The 22,994-nt window shown below is 43.4% G+C and overlaps 1 protein-coding gene across 1 annotated transcript in view; it reads right to left on the bottom strand.

The window, feature by feature from the left end:
• The window catches only part of adam10a (ADAM metallopeptidase domain 10a), a 159,385-nt gene extending 137,682 nt beyond the window's left edge, over window positions 1-21,703 (bottom strand). The window contains exon 1 of the mRNA XM_085968714.1: window positions 21,442-21,703. Coding sequence (XP_085824840.1) covers window positions 21,442-21,508 — 67 coding nt within the window. The 5' untranslated portion in view covers window positions 21,509-21,703. The remainder of the gene's footprint in view (window positions 1-21,441) is intronic.
• Window positions 21,704-22,994: the final 1,291 nt, after the last annotated feature.

Below are 22,994 nucleotides of genomic sequence, written 5' to 3'. Positions count from 1 at the left end.
CTCGTATAAACTTGACATGTAAAACAGACAGCAGCAAAGAACTCATGGCAAAACAATTGCCTAATGAAACCTTTACACAAGCCAGTAAAAGGCAAGTATAATTTTGGCCCAAAGGTTTTTTGTTTCCTGACCTACAGACTAGCAGAAAGGGCACATCATTAATCACAATCATCTCCACAGCCTTTACTATCAGATTGTGGAAGCCAATAAAAAAAGGTTGCAGAATGCAACTTAAAATACATCTTCCAGCCTTCCTCTTCCACATTGTTAACCATCACAAATTTGCAGCTAATTACCCAAGATTAACATGCTATCTGGGTAAGCCTGCCTGTTATCAGCACAGATCCAAAACTGCTAGTAAACCTACCCTTGTTTTATCATCCCAAACAGATTTCTGCTACACAAGTCTAGCTTTTATTGCATTTGCCTATGTAGGGTGTGGACATAAGAAAATAAGAACATAAGCAATAAGAGCAGGAGTAGGCCATATGGCCCCTCGAGCCTGCTCCGTCATTCAATAAGATCATGGCTGATCATCCACCTCAACTCCATTTTCCCACCCAATCTCCATATCCCTTGATTCCCCTAGATTTTTGGACTCTATCTATCTCAGCCTTGAATATACTCAAAGACTCAGCATCCACAGCCCTCTGGGGCAGAGAATTCCAAATATTCACAGCCCTCCGAGTGAAGGGATTCCTCCTCATCTCGGTCTTAAATGGCCTACCTCTTATCCTGAGACTATGCCCCCTAGTTCTAGACACTCCAGCCAGGGGAAACAACCTCTTAGCATCTACCCTGTCAATCCCCTTCAGAATCTTGTATGTTTCAATGAGATCACCTCTCATTCTTCTAAACACAAGAGTATAGGCCCATTCTACACAATCTCTCCTCATAGGACAGCCCTCTCATTCCAGGAATCAATCTAGTGAACCTGCATTGCACCACCTCCAAGGCAAGTATATCCTTCCTTGGATAAGGAGACCAAAACTGTGCACAGTACTCCAGGTGTGGTCTCACCAAGGCCCTGTACAATTGCAGCAAGACTTCCTTACTCGTATACTCCAAACCCCTTGCAATAAAGGCCAACATGCCATTTGCCTCCCTTATTGCTTGCTGTACCTGCATGCTAGCTTTCTGTGTTTCTTGCACAAGGACACCCAAATCTCTCTGAACACCAGCATTTGACAGTTTCTCGCCATTTAAAAAACAATTCTGTTTTTCAATTCTTCTTACCAAGGTGAATAACCTCACATTTCCCTACATTATACTCCATCTGGGAGGCAAAAGTAGCTTCAAGCTCAATTTCTGACAAAAAGTCCTCTTTGCTGAACTCAAGTTCATACAAAATAACAGAAAACGTTGGAAAAACTCAGCAGGCCAGGCAGCATCAGTGGAGAGAGAAACAGAGTTAACGTTTCAGGTCAATGACCGTTCATAAGTTCATACAAGCCTAGCTTTAGCAATAGTCTGCTGAAACACAAGATTCAGCATTTTCCTCAGAGAGCGTCTGCTGTATCCAGGCTAAGATATTGCCAACCAATCCAGTCTGCCAGACACATGAAAGATAAAGCAAGTTTAAATGTAAAAGCCCTGCTAGCTACAGAATACCCTCAAACAGGAATAAAAATGCTAAAATTTCCCATGACAACATGCCATAAAACACTCATTACTGCCCCTTTTACATCTAAACCTGCTTGACATTGCATGTGCCAGGGTTTGTTGAGAAAATTTCTATAACCACTAAAGATATTGCCAGACACAGATAATTAGTGAATTGTGTGTGCATCTGTTAAGATTTCTTTAAAACAAAAAAGGAGTTTTGCGCTAAAAGTTAACAATTATAATAAAAACTGACAAAAAATGTCTGGGCTCCCACACAATTGGTAGTTTTAATTACCTACATATACAGTTCTACACTATATCTGGAGCATCACCCAAACCGGTTTGGGAGGAGGCGGGGGGGGGGGGGGGCAGGGGGGAATGCATAAATCACTACTTCTGAAAGAGGCTTTGGTTTCAAGATGCAGACTATGTGCACAGATAGACAAATACAAGCAGATGTGCAATAATAACTCAAATTTTAAACTATTAAGTAAAGCCCAAGAGTTTTTAAATGGTAAAGATGTATTATTTTCAAGTGCTTTTCTTCTAAATCGATTTCATTTACAAAGATTGTCAACAGAACAATAGATACAAAGACATATGTAGCCATCGATCAACACTGTGATCAAATGATTTCCTATTAATTGTCATAAAATGTAAGGTAAGGAAAAATACAAAGCCTTACTTAAATGTACTAACATTAAATATATGTCGACATCCAAAAGTATCAAGTAATGTTGCAAGGGTGGGAGGTGTGGAAAGAAAGGAATAAAAAAAAGTCTAATGTGCAACATCTCTCAGATTCTCCATATAAAGCTGTACTAAATTATTTTGGGGATGGGAGAACCTGTTAACAACCAGGATTGGTTATCATGGACTGCTAAATAGGTCAAAGCTTACAAACTATAACCTCCCATTAAGTTCCCATTTTGGCTAAGTCAGCACAATCTTCACTGATAAAGAGTTCCCGAAAAGGTCTCTAACTGGAAACATAATCAAGAGCACTTGCGCGTTTGAATGAGAGCAGGAGAGGGGCCAGAGCGGGAGTGTTTTTTTCCCCCAAGGAGGCTTAGCAACATTAGATAAAGCAGAAGTCCAGAAAGGTATTTAAAATTAGATTTAGATTTACATGAGTTTTGAGGAAGGACCAAGGCATGGTTGTTTGACTAAAAAGGCAAAGCTGATTCTGCAGATTCTTTAATGCCTCTTTCACTTCCTGCAATCAGAAGTTGTATAAAAAGTGATCAAATGTTTGAGGAGCTGGTCAGAATTAAAAATACTTAAAAATCATTGAAGAAAAGGTATTCCCAATCACTTTAGAATTACTGCTATTTAGGAAACATGACCAACAAGCCAGGCTAATCCCATCTTATGCTGTTTACAGCACCACAATTTGTTTTATATGATTTATTAAGTGTCCAAGAGAGATTAGGTTGTCAAGTACACTTTTTAGCTATTCTGTCAATTAAACTTCAGAGAAAGATTGGAGCACATCTAGCTCATGGTGAATAGACTGGGTAAGGCAGCAATCACAGGGATGAACCTGACAATTCACAACACAGCAGGGTCATGCTTCTCCTTTATAAAAAAAACTTCCAACACAGAACACATGCAACTAAACAAAGCTTACAACAACTAAGATTACGAGCATGCATGAACGAACAAATTTAGGCATTTATGTGAAGCTCAGCTGCTGCACCTTCGGTTGATAGTCAAAAAACATTAACTAAGAAGGTGACAAGGACCGGGGAGGAGGCCGCCATCTCTGGAAAACCCATACGGCAAGGAAGTGGACAAAACAAATTAACAGGGGAGAAAATATCTGCAGCATCAGAAAATGGAGAGATAGAATGCTGCGTGCAGCTTTGAGGACACAGGCCAAGACCGAAGGAGCTTCTGTTGAATGAGGTATATGAACACATAATTTGTGCTACTTGAGCAATTTTCCATGGTATCTGGACCAAAGTCGAGTGGGACAGCAAATTTGTCCAATACTAATATTTTGGACTAATTCAGCAAACAGCAATAATAGGTTGATCACATGCAACTCCAATCAGAAGACCCAATTAAGCAATAAAGCAGGTTGAGCTTGATGCTGATCTTGGCAACCAGTCCGATCATCTGACCACTCACTGACAGGAAGTAACAACTTTACTGGCAGGAGGGGGAAAGCAACAGACTACCACAGTTCCACCAGAGCCTGTCAAGGATGGATGCATGTCATTTACATTAAAGGAGCTCAACTGTAATGTGTCATGACTACACTTTATTTCGCCTGATCTCAAACTGCTGCTCAGAGCCAAGATCAAAGGGCAGGGCGTACAGACTTCCACTGCTTTTGTTTGCTCAGGTGAAGGCCCATTCCCCAAACTTCAGTGTTGGAGCGCATAAGACTCAAAGAAATAAAAGCTCATGCTTATTTGGAAGGAGAGAGTCACTTTATATAATAACTAGCTGGGGAGCCCCGCGTTGCAAGGGCAATTTTGGGGCGCTTGGTCTCCCTGCCCCTGTGTGTCCCCCCTCTCCCCATCATGTCCTCTCCCTGTCCTATCCCTCCCTCCCCTCTCTCCCTGTCCTATCCCTCCCTCCCCCCTCCCCTCTCCTCTGTCTCCCTCCCCCCACCCCCTCCCCTCGCCCACCCCTCCCCTCCCCCACTCCCCTCTGTCCCTCTCTCCGGCCCCTCCCCCTGCCTAGCGCCTGAGGTCCGGTGCCGTTGCCTTCAATGTACTGCACCTTACGTTTATAGCAGTGTAGTCAATATATTAGCCACAAGTGGCCAATTGCAGTGCTGATTAATAAAAGTGTAATCAACACTATTATTTGACACGATGTGATCTCATTACTCATTTGCATGGTGTATGCATGTGTGCTTTAACCTTTGAGTTTGATGGTAAAACAATGTGAAAAGCAGAGAGAGTGTTTTTTTTTGATTGCGGAGTGTTTTACTTCCTTACTGAGCGGTGGTAGATGTGTGTTAAGTAAATATACACGAAGTGCATTTACCTGTATTGTGTACTAAAATTAGTGCATGTAGCTAAAATGGGGTCAGCATAGCTACATTTGTGACTAGTCAGCAATTTCTATTGGATTACATCAGTTGAGGGGGACAGTGGGACCCCCACTGCAATCATATTAAGAATTGGCTAGTTTCACAGAATCACAGAAACCCCACAGTGCAGATAGAGGCCATTTCAGCCCATCGAGCCTGCACCAACACATATTCCACCCGATCCGTAACCCCACGTATTTAATCCCCCTAACACTAAGGGTCAATTTATCATAGCCAATCAACCTAACCCGCACATCTTTGGACTGTGGGAGGAAACCGGAGCACCCGGAGGAAACCCACGCAAACACGGGGAGAATGTGCAAACTCCACACAGACAGTCGCCCGAGGCCGGATTCGAACCCGGGTCCCTGGCGCTGTGAGGCAACAGTGCTAACCACTATGCCACCGTGCTGCCCGGTCCCCACAAGATAGGGGAGGAAGGGGTTTTATTTATTTATTTTTAAAATGACTCCTAGCTGAACCTCCCTCGATTCTAGTTACAAAATGGAATTAGTAGGGAGTAATACAGTGATCAGTTAGAAGAGGGCAGACAAAGAAACAGAAAGGGAGACAGAGAAAAGATCCCCCTCCCCTTCAGTTTACTATTCGCAGGAAATAAAAAAGGAAAACTGTTGCCATTGCAAGCTGCTATACGGAGGCATTTCTGAGAGAATTTTTTTTTTCTGAGACAATACCACAACACTATGATTTTGCCAATGGGGAGCTTTTGGGGGCGGGACTCCCACTTGGCGGGTTTCAGTCCCGCCTCCACCAACGTCTGGCCAACCCACGCTATTTTCCCTTGATTGACCTTGTTAAGCCCGCACAGCGGGCTTAGCGGGCCAATTAAGGGAAAGCCGGTTGCAAAGAATGCCAGCGTATGACATTTCATCTGTCAAAACAGCTGAACTGTCATCGTTTGACAGCGCTGTGAAGCTGTCTAAACTACAGCGAATGTCAGTGTTTATGAGGTCTTGAACTTAAGAACTCATCAAACCTCTATTTTGCAGAAATGAGATGGTTGTTGCATTAGAGAATGCAACGGCCATCTGTCATCTCTGCCACGGAGGTGCGAGACTCTCCGGATCCCCACCGACTGAAGCCTGCAGGAAGAAACAAAAAGTAAACTTTTTCTAACACTTTCCACTTACCTCACATACTCACCTCTCCACACTTGCACCCATCACTTACCTTCACAGTGCACATTTGCACCCCTCCGACCCCCGCAGACCCACTACTCGCCTCGGTGACCCTGGCGGGGTTCGGAGCCTTCGGGAAGCCCACACTTGTGGGCAAAATGGGGATAATCCTCTTATCTGCCTGTTAACTACCTGTTAACAGGCAGATAAGTGGCACTAATCCCCTTCCCGCCTCCAAGGAGACGGGACCCGGCGCGGGTCGGTTACCCGCCTCCTGGCAAGATAGCACGGAGGTGGGTTGGGCACCCGTCCCCAAATTCTGCCAATTCCCGGCAGTCCCGCCTCCCCAGGGCCGGCAAGATCACACCCCAAGGCTTTAGTTCATGCTTGCTGGTTTTTGCAAGGGAGATGATTTGATTAGCTTGTCAATGATAGTCACTGAAGTACAGCAGAGAGTCTTTGAGAGTTGGATTAGCTTCTTATTGAATGGCAAATGTCAGATTTTACATAATTACTAAATATGAATTTCAAGTCTGAATTGTAAAGATCAACCTTTGTGCCCTCTGATTGTGTATATACACTGATCATTATACTGTTAAACAGTACACAACAGCTGGAACCTTGCACAGAAGATGCAAGGTTTTTCAAAAGTTCAGTTCCGTCTTCAAAGCTTGTGAAGCCGGACTTCATATTCACAATCTCCTGTGACTCACTACTCGAATAATATGAAATATGCATTAATGCAAGAAGACGGACATATGCCATGATAATTTTTTGAAGACAGAAAGTTATCACACAGCAATAGTGACAGGAAACAGCACAGATGCGTAGTGGTTGAAATCTTGAACACTATCGCATGGATCAGCATCATGAACACTATCGCATGGATCAGCATCAGTTTGGGTTCATACTGCGCCAGATGCCACTCCCAGGAAATTCTCATATTGTGTCATCTTACTCACCTGCATAGTTTCACAAAATTACCAGAATCTGCTTGCAATCACTGCAGCAGCACAGTTTGCATTAAAAAGGAAATGGTGCATTTCCATTTAGTTCCGAGTTTAAAGCAGAAAGTATTTGCTTTTACATGAAGGACAATCACTACTGTTATTGGCTGGCATGTTGATCACAGATGAAATGACCAGCCAATGTGTGCACCAAGTCCCAAAATCAGATAAATAACTGGATAATCCGTTCGGTGGTTGGTTGAATGTTGACCAGGATCTCAACCTGGTTTTCAAATCACTCCATGGTCTCACCCCTCCCCACCTCTACTCTCCTACAGCTCTCCCGACCACTGCCCCACCCAATCAACAATCTCTGCGCTCAGCCAAATCTGGCCTCGAGCATCCCCAATTTTGCTCCGTGCCTTCAGCTGCCAAGGCCCCAAGCTCGAATTCCCTCCCTAAACCCTTCCGCTTCTCTACCTCTCTTTCCTACTTCGCTTTCCTCCTTTAAGATGCTCCTTAAAACCTCTCTCTTTGACTAAGCTTTTAGTCATCTGCCCCAACATCTCCCTAGATGGCTCAGTATCAAATTTTGTTTGACAACGCTCCAGTGAAGCGCTGTGGGACATTTTATTACGTTAAAGGCGCTATATAAATGCAAGTTGTTGTTGAATAGAACAGGCAGACAGTACCTCAGTTTAACATCTCAGCCAAAAGACGGCACCTCTGACAATAGACAACTCACTCGCTAGTACATTGAAAAGCGGAATATTTTTTAAATGGAGAGAGATTGGGAAATTGGTGTTCAGAGGGACCTGGGTGTCCTTGTACATGAATCACTGAAAGTTAACATGCAGGTACAGCAAGCAATTAGGAAAGCAAATGGTATGTTGGCCTTTATTACAAGAGGATTTGAGTATCAGAGTAAAGACGTCTTACTGCAATTATATAGGGCCCTGGTGAGACCACACCTGGAGTATTGTGTACAGTTTTGGTCTCCTTACCTAAGGAAGGATATACTTGCCATAGAGGGAGTGCAGCGAAGGTTCACCAGACTGGTTCCTGGGATATGGGGGGGGGGGGGGGAGAAATTGTCCTATGAGGAGAGATTGAGTAGACTAGGCCCATATTCTCTACAGCTTAGAAGAATGAGAGATGATCTCATTAAAACATACAAAATTCTTACAGGGTAGATGCAGGGAGGATGTTACCCCTGGCTGGAGAGTCTAGATCCAGGGGTCACAGTCTCAGAATAAGGGGTCGGCCATTTAGGACTGAGATGTGGAGAAATTTCTTCACTCAGAAGGTGGTGAATCTTTGGAATTCTCTACCCCAGAGGGCTGTGGAGGCTCAGTCGTTGAGTATATTCAAGACAGAGATCGATAGATTTTTGGATATTAAGGGAATCAAGGGATATGGGGATAGTGCAGGAAAGTGGAGTTGAGCTGGAAGATCAGCCATGATCTTATTGAATGGTGGAGCAGGCTCGAGGAGCCAAATGCCCTACTCCTGCTCCTATTTCTTATGTTCTTATGTCAGCCTCGATTGTGTGTTCAAGTCTATAATCAGGCTTGAACACACAACCTTCTGACTCAGAGGTTGCTAACAGACCCAAGGCTAAGATGAGACTGTACAAGAATAAACAGCTGCAGCATATGATTTGTACTGCATTCGTCCCAGTGACCTCAAAGTTGAGAGATAAGTCATCCCAGTGAGTAAGTTCAATCAATTGTATGGGCTTACCTGGGTGATGTGTGTGGAGCTTGACAAAGCAGTGATAGCTTAGTCAAAATGCCTATCCTGGTCCATTGAGACCTTTATGCACAAACGGTCTAGTGCTCTGGTCACACCTTGACTAATGCAGTCTGTTCTGAGCAAGACACAAAAGCAAACATTCTAGCTCTGGAAATGGTGCAGAGAAGTACCATGAGCTACTCCCCAACATTAGAGGAAAGGTTTAAAAAAACAACTCACTATTCTGCCTTGAAATTAGGGGGGGGGGCTTACAGGTAGGCAAGATAGTAAAAGTAATGAGAGGATAATCCAGAGTGCTATTGTGGAGGTAAGCCACAACTGTAGGACAAGGGATCATAGGTACAAATTAGTACGATGTACAATTTACATCTACAATTAGTACAATGCAAGTTCAAGACTGAAGTCAAGACGACACATGTTCATGCAAGCTGATGGATACTTGGAATGTTCTTCCAGGAACAGAGTTGGATGATGTGATTTTGGGGTTGGGAAATTGTAGGTTTCCACAGAAGAATGAATGAGTGAGTGACAGGGTCCTAATCGCCTCCATCTACACTTATTTGGGAATTTTTCATTGTTGGGCTTTACACAATGACCACTTGGATTAGGCATTGGGCAGCTGCCTGCACTTAAAATGTACCCAAACCGAGTCATTCCCTTCAGGAGAGCATGAAACTGGAAATCAATTATTAAATAGGCTCAGATATACAGGATAGGAGATATAATCCTATTTAAGCCAAATACAAACATCTGCAATTACTATGCAGAGAGAGAGAGGGGGAAAAAGACAGGAGCCACAGTTTTCAATAATTTGGGCTCGATTTCCAACTCTCTTTACTCACATCAACAGCAAAATGCAATTTCTGTAGGCAAAGCTGCATCAGCCATGAGCCAATTTTTTTACCTTTATACGAAGTACCGTGATATTTCACAGCAGAGGTTCCACATGCACTCCTATCCATTCCAAAGGGTGGAAACACCATGCTGTTATCTTAGCCTTTTGGACTAAATCTAGTAATTTAATTTATTTGCAAGGTTTATACAAATATAAGTTATCTTATTGCGCTACTTTAAATAGTCTTGTACACAACTGTCTAAAATTTGTCCTTCCAGAATCTTTTATTTGATGATCGCAATTTGGCTGCACCTCTGCCCCAGAATTGCATCTCACCACTGCAACATGGAAATCACCAACTATTATTCCATTGTGTCTTTAAGGCAGAATGTAACAATCAAATACAGTATACTTCTTCCAAGACATGCAATTAGTCATAAATAAATGTTCCTTTTCAGGTCGAGAGTGTGAAATGCAACTTTCGTGGCTTTCACATTAACTTTTGACACCTTCCTTGCATATCAAATAGTTGTATCCCCAAGGCCAGATATCTTAACACCAATGACAACCTGCAAGCACGTCTGAAACAGTTCCAAGACCTTAAGTAACTGGAGATGAATATAACTTTGCATGTCAAAAACTCAAAGTCCCAGGTGTAATTAGACAGGCACATGTATAAGCATTTGCCCCCGTTTGTCTTTATTTTTTACGCTGATGTACTTTGCAAATGATTTTGTGCTTCATTCATCTACAAAGACTTGAACAGTTGTATTTTAAGATCGAGAACAGAAGTGAAAAAGTAGGATTGCAAAACTACTTATTAATTAATAGTACCTTTATGTCAAAGAACAGCTTGAGATTCTTTGTTCCTTATTTATGCTGCAGGACAGTTTCCTACGACACAGGAGACATCGTTAAACAGCTATGCATGAATTAACTTACAGGTGTGCATTTGTTTTAAAGTTGTTAATTATAACTATTTAGCTGGCAGTGATTGCTTCTTCAGTGCCTGGGGAAGACTTGGGTAAGTAAATGATGAAGATACCACTTTGCCCTGTATGGGGTGGTCAGAAGCGCTTCAGCTGGTCAGCTTTCCAACAGCCAAATAATAGTGGCTACCTCGGCCATGGGTAGAAAACTTACTTTTGTTTATATTCACACTGGAGGTGGTGCAACTATCAGCCACAGTTGGCACTTGTATTGTGCCTTTAATGTAGAGATAGGTCTCAAGGCCCTTCACCGGCATAAGGGAAACTGATGCCAATCCAAGAAATACAGTACATAGAATTTACAGCAAAGAATCAGGCCATTCGGCCTTAGGGTGTTTATGCTCCACACAAACCTCCTCCCATCCCAATTCATGTAACCCTATGTGGGTTATAAGGAGCATATTAGGAAGGGTAACCAAAAGCTTGGTTGACGAGATGGGTTTTTAAGGGTGTTTCTCAAATAAGGAAGAGAGGCAGAGAAATTTAAGGGTGGAGTTACAGAGAGCAGGGCCAAGAAAACAAAGTTCTGCCATTAGTCGTGGGGTGAAGGGAGATGCAGAAAAATTGAGCAATCAGCAGATGATAATTGGACTGGAAGCGAATGCAGTGGGGCAAGATCATGGAGGGATTTATGGATTAAGGACAAGGATTTTGAATTTCATGCGTTGGGGGACAGAAAGCAACTGTAGGTCAGCAAGGACAGTGGTGATGGATGAGTGGGACTTTGTGCAAGACAGGATTTTGCAGGAGTTTTAGACAAGCATAAGAGGCCAGCAAAGAGAACATATTAGAGTTTGTAGGTCACAAAGACATGTATAAAAGATTCAGCAGCAGAGGGGCCGAGGCGGAGGTGGGCAATAAGTACATTTGTACATTTCTGGTCACCGCATTACAGGAAAGATGTGATTGTGCTAGAGAGGGTACAGGGGAGATTTTATTTTGAACTCATTCACAGGATGTGGGCATCACTGGCATTTACCTATATAGTACCTGTCAGCAGGCTATGACAACAGGGAATATCACAACCAAACCTGATGCTATCCTCAACCAACATCTGCACGCAGGTATACACACACACACATACACTTGTATTTATATAGCGCCTTTAACGTAGTAAAACGTCCCGAGGCGCTGCACAGGATTATTATAAAACCAATAAAGTGTGACTCCGACCCACATAAGAAAAAATTAAGGCAGATGACCAAAAGCTTGGTCAAAGAGGTAGGTTTTAAGGAGCGTCTTAAAAAAGAGGAAAGAGGTGTAGAGGGGTTTAGGCAGGGAGTTCCAGAGCTCAGGGCCTCGGCAACAGAAGGCACGGCCACCAATGGCTGAACGATTATAATCAGGGATGCTCAAGAGGCCAGAATTAGTGGAGTGCAGATGTCTCAGGGGGTTGTGGGGCTGGAGGAGATTAGAGAGATAGGGAGGGGCGAGGCCATGGAGGGATTTAAAATCAAGGATGAAAAACAGGATGAGAATTTTGAAATCGAGGCGTTGCTTAACCGGGAGCCAACGTAGGTCAGCGAGCACAGGGGTGATGGGCGAACAGGACTTGGTGCGAGTTGGACACGGGCAGCAGAGTTTTGGATGACCAGCCAGGAGTGCGTTGGAATAGTTAAGTCTAGAGGTAACAAAGACATGGATGAGGGTTTCAGCAGCGGATGAGCTGAGGCAAGGGCAGAGACGGGCAATGTTACGGAGGTGCCACATCCCTTCCTTAACTGATTTCCCCCTCGCTAACCCAAGGATAATGCATATTCAACTTTACACAGCATCAAATGTAGAAATCGTGACCATTCCCCTCTCTCTGGATTGTATTTAGAAGGACATTCTCAGACAGCTCTAAATGTTACTAAGGTACCAACTGGTCTCTGTCAATTGCCTCATTAGTGTGTCATGCTTTAAAACAGAGTTACAGGCAGCTAAATGCAGATATGTTGTGTTGCACTCCCCCAATATGGCATAATGAAATTATGCTATAATTACTTTAACAGGAACAACAGGATGTGGCAGCATTTGTGTACAGTCATGGTACTCTAGTGATGACATCAGGTTCCATAGAACCTGGTTAATACTTGTTGCCTGATACATCAGTTTAAAAAAATTCACATGGATAGCACAAAGTTCTCTATTCAGTGGCTCACAACAATGTACCTCACTCAACTGGAGAAGAGCACACATTATTGGCTCAGTGTGATGCTTTCCCATTTCCAACATCAGCCTCCTGTACTCCAAGTGAGACTTCCAATTAGTGGCAAATTAGAGACAGCTTTGTGTATATAACTCAACCAGCAAATTATAAAATTAGAGAATGATGCCCTAAACATCAGGCACTTCATTTCATTATGTGTAGCAGCAGGAATATCCAAATAAGAGAAAATTGTTTGAAGTAGCCGACAAGGATTTCAAAAAGCAAGATTATGCTCATCAATCTTCATATAATTCTTTATGGTAGATGGGGGAAATGCAGTGGAGGTCCTGTGCATAGACTTTAGGAAAGCCTTTGACATGGTACCATGTGGGATATTACTAGACAAGTTTAAGGGGTATGGAATTAGGGGGAAGGATAGTAAATTGAATTAAAGGTTGGTTAGACAGAAGAAAACAGAGTAGAAGTTAAGGACAGTTTTTCCAGAGTGGTTGGAAGTGGGTACTGATGTCCCTTAGAGTTCAGTTCTGGGATCACTTCTGTTTACCGTGTACATCAAATAGACCTGGAGGGAGCGGTGTCGACATTTGAAGACGATACCAAGACAGGGGGTAGTTAATTCTTTAGAAGACCAAAGGAAACTGCAAAGGGGTAACTAGATGGGGGGGAAATGACCTAAAAAGTGGCAGAAGGAATTCAATGTCAGTGTGAGATGATGTAGTTTAGTAAAAAAAAAACCTAACAGCTGTAATACTCTGAATGGAAGTATGCTCGGCGTGGTGAAAGACCTCAGGCTACAGGTTCCAAGAAGATTAAAAACAGCAACTCGGGTTGTGATGGCTGTAAAAAAAATGCTAATAGAATTCTAGGTTTTATGTCAAGAGGCAATATAAAAGTCAAAAGGTATGATGAGCCTGTATAAAACCTTAGTTAGAGTACTGTGTGCATTATCGGGCTCCACACTAGAAAGGATGGGAGTTAAGGGGTGAAGAACGAGGAGCCAGAGACACAAGATTAAATTTAAGAGGTTTAGAACAGAGGACGAGACATTTCTTGAGAGTTGTGAGGCTGTGCAGTTCACTTCCAGAGTTGGTGGTGAAGGCAGAGTTGGTGGTGAAGGCGGAGTTGGTGGTGAAGGCGGAGTTGGTGGTGAAGGCGGAGTTGGTGGTGAAGGCGGAGTTGGTGGTGAAGGCGGAGTTGGTGGTGAAGGCGGAGTTGGTGGTGAAGGCGGAGTTGGTGGTGAAGGCGGAGTTGGTGGTGAAGGCGGAGTTGGTGGTGAAGGCAGAGTTGGTGGTGAAGGCAGAGTTGGTGGTGAAGGCAGAGTTGGTGGTGAAGGCAGAGTTGGTGGTGAAGGCAGAGTTGGTGGTGAAGGCAGAGTTGGTGGTGAAGGCAGAAACTATATCAACATTCAAGATTAGATTGGATAGGTAGATGAAGGAAAAGGAGTTGAATGGATATGGAAAAAGGATGGGTAAATGGGACTAGAATTATTTGCTCGTGTGGAGAACAAACACCAGGAACTGGTTGGGCCAAATGGCCTGTATCTGTTGTAACTTCTATGTATTTAATTTCTTTGTACAATAGATATACTTGTTTAATGCATTGTTTTTATTTCCATGTTCATGTTACACTTTTAATGAAATATCCATGTCCTTTCCTCGGAGTCCACATCACGGAAGACCTCTCCTGGTCCCTCAATACCTCCTCTCTGGTGAAGAAGGCCCAGCAGCACCTATATTTCCTAAGGAGGCTGAAGGGATGTAACCGGTCACCCCTGATCCTCTCTAACTTTTACCGCTGCACAATAGAGAGCATCCTGACAAACTGTATCACAGTATGGTATGGCAGCTGTAGCTACTATGACCGGAAAGCCCTGCAGCGGGTAGTCAAAGCTGCCCAACGCATTACCGGCACCCGGCTACCGACCATAGAGCACATATACCAGAAACGCTGTCTACGGAGGTCACGGTCCATCATCAAAGACCCTACCCACCCCAGCCACAGTCTGTTCGCCCTCCTGCCATCTGGGAGACGCTACAGATGCATTCGCACCCGTACGACCAGATTTAGGAACAGCTTCTTTCCCAGGGCTGTCATCCTACTGAACTCCACAAACTCTAAAGCCTGCACATCTGCCAAATGCACTTTATTATGGTTATGTTTATGTTAATGTATGTGGAATGTTTTAAATGTCTTAATCTAAATGTACACTCTCGGGAGCTGCAAGCCTACATTTCGTTGTAATGCACTTGTGCACTAACAATGACAATAAAGTTGATTTGATTTGATTGAATCAGTTCAGTTCTTGGACCTCATTTCAGACCTTGGTTAAGTAGACACTCTTGCAGGAAGCATCTTACCCAACAACCAGAGCCCAGAATTAATGGACATTAATGGACCCTTTTAATAGGCCATCTGACCATACCTCAACGAAGTAGGTATCTAGGGTGCCTTCATCTCATCTTCGAACCTTAGAGGGTCAGTTTGGTCATTTTCTTCTGTACTAGCACCTTGTATCACAACTTCAGTCCCGAGTGATCCCTACTGATTTTGCGCCAATTAACAGACATTATAGGAACACAGTCCCTGATTAACTTAATTCATATTTACACCTTGCTTCCAGGTAGCAGTCGCTTGAAGCCTTATTTCTCGCTTCCACTAACTTGTTGAATTAAATTGATATTTCAGATTGCCCTTGATTAACAGTGTATTAAAGGCAAGATATTGGTAAATCACTTCTGTTTATGTACATTTACAAAGTGATAAATATTTACTACCTCTTGAAGGTTAACAGCCACATAATGGCAATTGATTGAATAAATAATTTCTCACTATGATCAATTGAAACAATAAATATGTTTCAAATTTTCTTTTCATATTACCAAATATTAAACAACAAAATTACCTGATTTGAAGTAAATGAAACAAGCTAAAGAAAAAATATTGCCAGTCATGAACCTCAGGACTGCTTCACAGTCAATGAAGTACTTTTGAAATGTCGTCAACTGTTGTAATGTAGGGAAATGTGGCAGCAAAATATGCACACTATCAGCAAAGAGATTAAATGACCAAATAATCTATTTTAGTGATATTGGTTGAAGGATAAATGTTGGCCAGGGCACCAGGAGAACTCCCCAGCTCTTCTGCAATAGCACTATGGTATCTTTTACAGCCACCCGAGTGGGCAGATGGGGTTACTGTTTGACATCATCCAAAAGATGACACCTCTGACCATACAGCACTCACCCAGTACCACATTGAAGTGTCAGCTTAAATTATGTGCTCAAGTCTCTGGAGCAGGAATTAAACCCGCAACCTTCTGACTAGGAGGCGAGAGTGCTACCAAGTAACCTAAGGCAAGTAACGAGCACAGAAATAAATTCAACTCCCGAGAAAAAAATCTGCTGGCAATTCCAGCCTGTGCGGTGTCAACACCTTCCATTCACCTTTCCTACTTCCCAGCCCCTCCCAAGCACTGTTGGTAGGAACATGCAGATATTGTTGGACTCTTGGGTAACGGGGAAAAAAACAGATGAGAGTGAATAAAAGCAGCCTTCATACCCTGGAACCCAACACATTCAGTGTATTTGCACAGAACTTAACAGCTGTTGCAGCAACATCAGCAATCTGCGCAATACCACACGGCAACATAACCATCCAACCACTGGAGAAGGTACTGCATGTCAATGTACCTGTGAAAAACAACCTACAATTCACTAGAACAGCTGACGAAAATGGAAGATTAATATGTTGGATTTACAGGCTCATTCTTGGCTAATGGACCACACCAGCATTCAGTTATGCATCTATGCTCATCATTCTCAAACTTGGCTAACCATATACAATTTCCCCTCCCACCATCTTCACACACAAACACAAAAAAGACTTATGAACTATACATTATCAAAGCAGGCAAATCGTATGTAGATTTCATCAAAATATTAGATTACATTGCAAGAATGGACTCCCAGCATAACTTTGTACAGCATTCAGCCAGTGATATTAGTTTATCTTCACACATTCTGGCAATTGTCATTATGATTCTGCTTCGAGCATCCATAGCACAATCATGTGTCCAGCTGGTCCAGCTTCCACAATGTATAAGGTTACTTATACATCTGTTTCTTTTTCACAACACAGCTGCTGCCAGTATATTAATGCTTACTTGAGTTATCACTGGGACCAGCACAGGGAAACAATGTATAAAATCTACAGGCAAATCAGATGTCAAAGAACCAATCCACCCACATTCAATTACTGTAATGTTTTCTGCATTTAAATTCACAGGCCTCTACCATTAATCTTGATCCCACATCCAAGTCTTCAGAAATGTGTTTCTGTAGTATTATACAAAATAAATATTTTATGCAGTAAGGAAACTTCAGAAAGACAGAAAAAGCAGCAAAAGCTGCTTTAGGAACTACAGAATCAAAGAGAAATCTCCCAACAGCGATCCACGATAAATTAAGTATCTGTTAATTCTCTTACTCGATTCCTCCCTGCATCCATTTGAATTTTTTTCCTCGCAGGCTCCATTTTTGAAGCTCCGAATGCTCACTCACCACCCTAAAGGCCAACAATTAAATTCGTGCGCAGTGAACACAACATACATGCGTCAAGTACATGGGGTTACAGTCTGACACTTCAATGCACATGACTTTCGAAAGAAAAGACTCTCAGCCACAATTCCACACCCTGTCATTAGCTTGGCTGCACCATCTTGTGGAGGTCAAGTCGAGACGAGGCATTTCCCACCTTGGAGGGAAATAATACTCCAGCAGGCAAGCTTATCTGTGCTGGTCTTAAAAGTCTATTAGCAGCTGTTAGAAAGACAATGGTAAGCAGGCTGGAAGCAGGCCACTTTCCAGCTCTTCTGTTCAGGAAATGGTACATCGCAAAGATTTAAAGACAAAATTAAAACAAAAGAAGTTAGCTAAAAACAGCAAACGAAATCAGGTTTCTCCCAATGGCTTGATAGCTGCATTACTGAGCCACAAAGACCTGTGCTGTCCCATGTTTAATCCCTGATCTGTGCTGAGATAACCCCCATTCATACTACACAACCACTTTCATTGTTTCAGTATTAGAATATAACCATTTGTTTTGGTGCCCCACCTACTTTACTTGGTAGATTCTGCAACAACAGGTCAATGGAGTACTGCAAGTTGTTCCAAAATTGTGAACACAACTATGAAAGAACCATCCCCAAATTTGGGAAAGCAACGGGGGGGGGGGGGGGGGGGGGGGGGGAGTGGGGAAAGCAGGAAAACAGAGAAATATATATATCACACACACATGACTTTGGTTGTACTGGCAGCTGACAACTGGAGACACCAGGCAAAGCTCAGTGTGTTTCATGGCCCTGGAATTTGCTTACTTTATAGGATTTTGGTTGATAGTGTACTAGACATTAGAACTTATGGAGCACCAACTGATCTGACAGACAGCATGGCAGTTTGGGTGCTACAATTGACAGCTGGCTTTTGGGAGATGGGGTGGAAGGAGAAGATAAGACAAAAGTAATGTCAGGGATCCCATTTCTGGTCACTATCCAGCTGGAACACGCACATAGCAGATATCAGGCAAAGACAAAATCAGGCTTGGCTTTAATGTTCCCAACTCGCCCCCCCCACCCCCACCAAAAGAAATGCAGGCTTGTCACAACAATAACCAGGATTCTCCCTCTGCAGCAACATTAATACAGCATAATTAACCATATTTATATACCAACTTCATTTTATTGGTGTGTGTGGGGGGGGGGGGGGTGCAGTGGAGTGAAAGAAGTGTGAACAGGAAGCACAGAAATTAAAAATTATCCTCCAAATCAAATTTTCGTTGAGAAAAATCAAACCAACTTTCCAGCAAAGCAGCTACTTTGGATATAGAACAGTAATGTGATATGACTGAGCGAAAGAATAATTTCTACAGACTACTGTATGGTTTTAATATAACTGTAGCCTTCAATAAATAGGCAAATGTATTCTCTTGACAAATTAGATAAGCTGAGGCCTATTCACCACATAACTGCACGATTACACTCCCAAGAAGCAGACTACAATTTGAAATCCCTATTAATTTATGAAAAAGTTCCTGTTCTTGAAAACCTTACAGGAGTTAGCTTGGCTGGAAATTCGGAACTCATCCCCTACCCACCCTCGTAAGCTGGGGGAACAGTCAATGGTGCAAGGTAAAAGAAATAAAACTATTGTCCTTCTCCCCAACAATAACGCTTTTCAAAAGAATAAGCCCCCAAGAAAAGAGTCTGAAAACTGAAGTAACGGCATCAAATAGCTTGCCACTGCAATAATCAAGATTACAGCCTTGACAACATGGCAAATTTTTTTATTTCAATAAACTGTTCCTTGTGTTCTCTGCGAGTGCAGAAAATAACCTTGAACACGCATCAAGTTTTACAAAACAAGTCTCACAAATAGCAACATCTTAAGGGAGGATAAACCTGAATAGTCCTTAAGGAAGGCATTTAGCATATTTGGACTGGAAAGGTTTTCCCATGTAACTGAGCCCTCAGGGAGTTAGACTTCCGCTCATTGTGGGGGGAGAAAAAGAAATGGGTGGGAAATAACAGGAAACGTCACAGATAAAAACTGTGCAGACAAATCTCATGGGGAGGTGGAGGGAGAGTAGACCATCATTATGGCCTGTGTCACAAGATTAATTTGCATGCTATTCAAAAATGTTAGGAGAAATTCAGAAAAACTCTTCAACCCACTGTTAACTTTCCCTCACATCCAGTGGGATACCATTTCCAATGTAATGCACCTTAAAAGGAATTTAAAACTGCACCACATAAAAAGTTCCATGTAACATCAGAGGAACCTAGCTGTGAAAGTCAGTGGATTTGCACAATATTGCTTCTTTCCACATTATGAAGGAAAAGGGAGGCAAGATATGATGGAAAACTTCCTACTGTTGCCTGGGGGCCTCTTTCCACACAGCCTATACAAGGTAAGACCTCACTGTAACTTTAGCGTGCCTTGTTGCTCCTGCACATTTATTACAGGGGACACTGCTTACTGTTCCAAACAGAAAATCTCCTCTCTTCTTTCCTTTTGCCAAATTGTAAGGGAGGCGATAGAAAACAGGAAATCGTTGTGGCAAAACAGATTAAAAGTCACAAGTATGCAAACATGCTGCAACTCGTGCCCCCACGTCCAGGGCAATATCATTGAAATGGCAGCCAAGCCTAGTTAATATAACAGAAAATGCTGGAAAAACTCAGCAGGCCAGGCAACATCCGTGGAGAGAGAAATAGAGTCAACGTTTCAGGTCGAAACCCTTCGTCGAAACCCTAGTTAATGTAACTGTACATCATATTGATGGATACTTTCCCTAAAGTATCACTCCATCACAACATATCTCACAGGATGAGCAAGACTAAAATTTAATAGGTCATTAAAATGCACCAAAATTGAAGATTAAAACAAAACGAAAAATCTACACTGATTAAAAGCTGTTTTCTTTTACTTTAATTTTCAACTGCTCTTCTAAAAGCACCAACTGATGCTGGGGTATGGTTCCACAGGTGGCAGCAGTTGACCTCTAGAACCTAGTACAAGTGATAATTCTTAAAAAGCTGGACAACAATGGTAAAATAAAAGTACAAGGGCCATCCCAGCTCTTGCCCAACATGTACATGTACAACCACGCCGTCCCCTAGAACAGTCCACTGCTTCCAATCAGGAATGGGGAACTCTGATCTTCTCTGAGGATGCGAATATCCACGGTTACACCGGCTCAGATGACCTAACTCAGTAATGACTAGGAGAACCGCCAGGCAACTTTACTACTGTGCATGACGATGTGCCTTGGAACATTACCCGTCAGATTTATTAGTTTCTGACAGATGAGTAGGCAACATAAATTTAGTGCCACTTCTCACGTTCTTTTGTAAGCCGTGTATGAGGGAAACAATTTTTTTTTCTAATCAATCATATTGAAAATCGAGTTTGAAAATCGTTGTTGAAATGTTGAAAATTGCAGCAACCGTAGACAGAATCGCCCTTTGATGACTACCACATACACCAAAGGTTTTTATTTCCCGAAGATGCATATACATTTCTACTAACCAAACTGCAGCCTATCATTGTTTACCATTCGACGCTTCGACCTTAATGATGCGCTCAGTTCATTCAAAATTAAAACAGCACGATAAATCATACGCCAATAAACCTTCACAAGAACGGGAATTTCAAATTCAACCCGTGTACTTTCAAGACGGGCTGTTTAATTGAAGCAAAGACAAACAGAGGAGAGATTGTGGTGTGATTCTGGGTGTCGCCGGCTTGCACGAACAGGCAATGTCCAGAAGCAGTTTTTGGAATGAAGCACAAGCCGCTCTTAGAATGAAACACACAATATAGATATAAATATATATAATAAGCAGCTTTTAATGAAGTACACACACACACACACAAAATGTCGAGCAACAGCTTTTATTGAAGCACAGGTACACACATACAGGAAATGAAAATATTAAAAAGGTGATAGAGAAAAATAGTAAATAAAAAAAAAAGTCGTATTCCCTAAAACAGACACTAGAACAAGAAATGGAAGCGGCAGCGAGGGACAGAAAGGTGCGCCGCCTGCTTCAGTAATGACGGACAGGATTGTCCAAGTGCAACTGGGCTGAAGGGAGCCGCCTGCCTCCCGGAGCAGCACCGGTAGAGAGAGAGAGAGAGCGAGAGCGCGAGAGAGAGATCAATCGTCCGACTGTAAAAATAAATAAAGCTTCCGCCGCGGCCCGGGGTGGGTGCCGAGACCCCTGTTACCCCGGCACCGGGACGTGCTGAGGGGGAAGAACGAGGTGGCGGGCCACAACCCGAGGCCTCGGACTCTCGTTATTGAGGTGAAGGAGGAAGAAAGCGTGTGCCTTCCCGCCCCGCCGCCTCCTCTCACCCCGCTGACACAAACACACACACACCGACAGGAAAAGCGCGGCCGGCAGCCTCTTACCCCGCAAGCTCGACGCCAGGGAGAGCAGCAGCGCGGCTCCGAGCCACAGCATCGCCGGCGGCCGCATCCCGGGGGCTGAGGGAGAATCCGGGTCTGGGATATTCCGCGGGCAGCGCCGATTAACTCTCCTCTCCGCTCCGATCCCCTCTTGCGGTTGGTTTCCCTTTCTCTCCCTCAATCAGCAGCCAGCGAGCGGCCGATGAGCGCCGGACGTCAACGCGCGGGGTTGTTGGGTTCCTGGAAATGCCGCGCCCCCCCCCCTTCACTGCCAAATAAGGAGCCAGCTCTCTCTCTTAAAGGGCCAGCGGCCCTCTCTCAAACTGCACCAACAACAACCACTTGTATTTATATAGCGCCTTGACCGTAGTAGACTGTCCCAAGGTGCTTCGCAAGAGTGTTATGAGACAACAACAACATTGACACCAGGCAATGGAACCCCAGGCTCGAATGACAGCTTAAAGCTGCCCCACCGCATTTATTCGATAGCAAAATACTGCAGATGCTGGAAATCCAAAATAACAACAGAAAATGCTGGAAAAACTCAGCAGGCCAGGCAACATCCGTGGAGAGAAATTAGAGTCGACGTTTCGGGTGAACCCTTTTTTATGGGTCCTTCACCTCGTTATTGAGGTGAAGGAGGAAGAAAGCGTTCGCCTTCCCGCCCCGCCGCCTCCTCCTCCTCCTCTCACCCCGCTGACACAAACACACACACACCGACAACAAACACACACACTCCTCCTCCTCCACTGTTCTGCCCATCTAACCAACCCATCTATATCGTCCTGTAACCTGAGGCTTCCCTCCTTGCTATTTACCACTCCACTAATTTTCATGTCATCTGCGAACTTACTGATCATACCTCCTACATTCATATCTAAATCATTAATGTACACTACAAACAGCAAAAGACCCAGCACCTCACCACCGCATTTATTGTTTAAGTAGATATAATAAATGCATAAATAAAAAAAATATGCAATTATTTTTGGGCCTTTCTGCGAAGGGGGAGCGTTTCCTTTGACATTCCTCTTGGTTCTGTTACAGAGAGTCATAGAGACATAGAGTCATAGAGTTATACAGCACAGAAAGAGACCCTCCGGCCCATCGTGTCCGCGCCGGCCATCAAGCCCTGTCTATTCTAATCCCATTTTCCAGCACTTGGTCTGTAGCCTTGTATGCTACGGCGTTTCAAGTGCTCATCTAAATGCTTCTTGAATGTTGTGAGGGTTCCTGCCTCTACCACCCTTTCAGGCAGTGAGTTCCAGATTCCAACCACCCTCTGGCTGAAAAAGTTTTTCCTCAAATCCCCTCTAAACCTCCTGCCTCTTATCTTGAAACTATGCCCCCTGGTTATTGAACCCTCTACTAAGAGGAAAAGTTCCTTTCTATCTACCCTACCTATGCCCCTCATAATTTTGTACACCTCAATCAGGTCCCCCCTCAGCCTTCTCTGCTCTAAGGAAAACAACCTCAGCCTGTCCAGTCTCCCTTCATAGCTGAAGCGCTCCAGCCCAGGTAACATCCTGGTGAATCTCCTCTGCACCCTCTCCAAT

The sequence above is a fragment of the Somniosus microcephalus genome, chromosome 27 (genome assembly GCF_052327205.1).
Source record: "Somniosus microcephalus isolate GS21.2 chromosome 27, FLI_Smic_1.0, whole genome shotgun sequence".
Taxonomy (NCBI): Eukaryota; Metazoa; Chordata; class Chondrichthyes; order Squaliformes; family Somniosidae; genus Somniosus; species Somniosus microcephalus.
The sequence above is the reverse complement of the archived record's forward strand: the minus strand, read 5'-3'. Positions and strand labels throughout refer to the sequence as shown.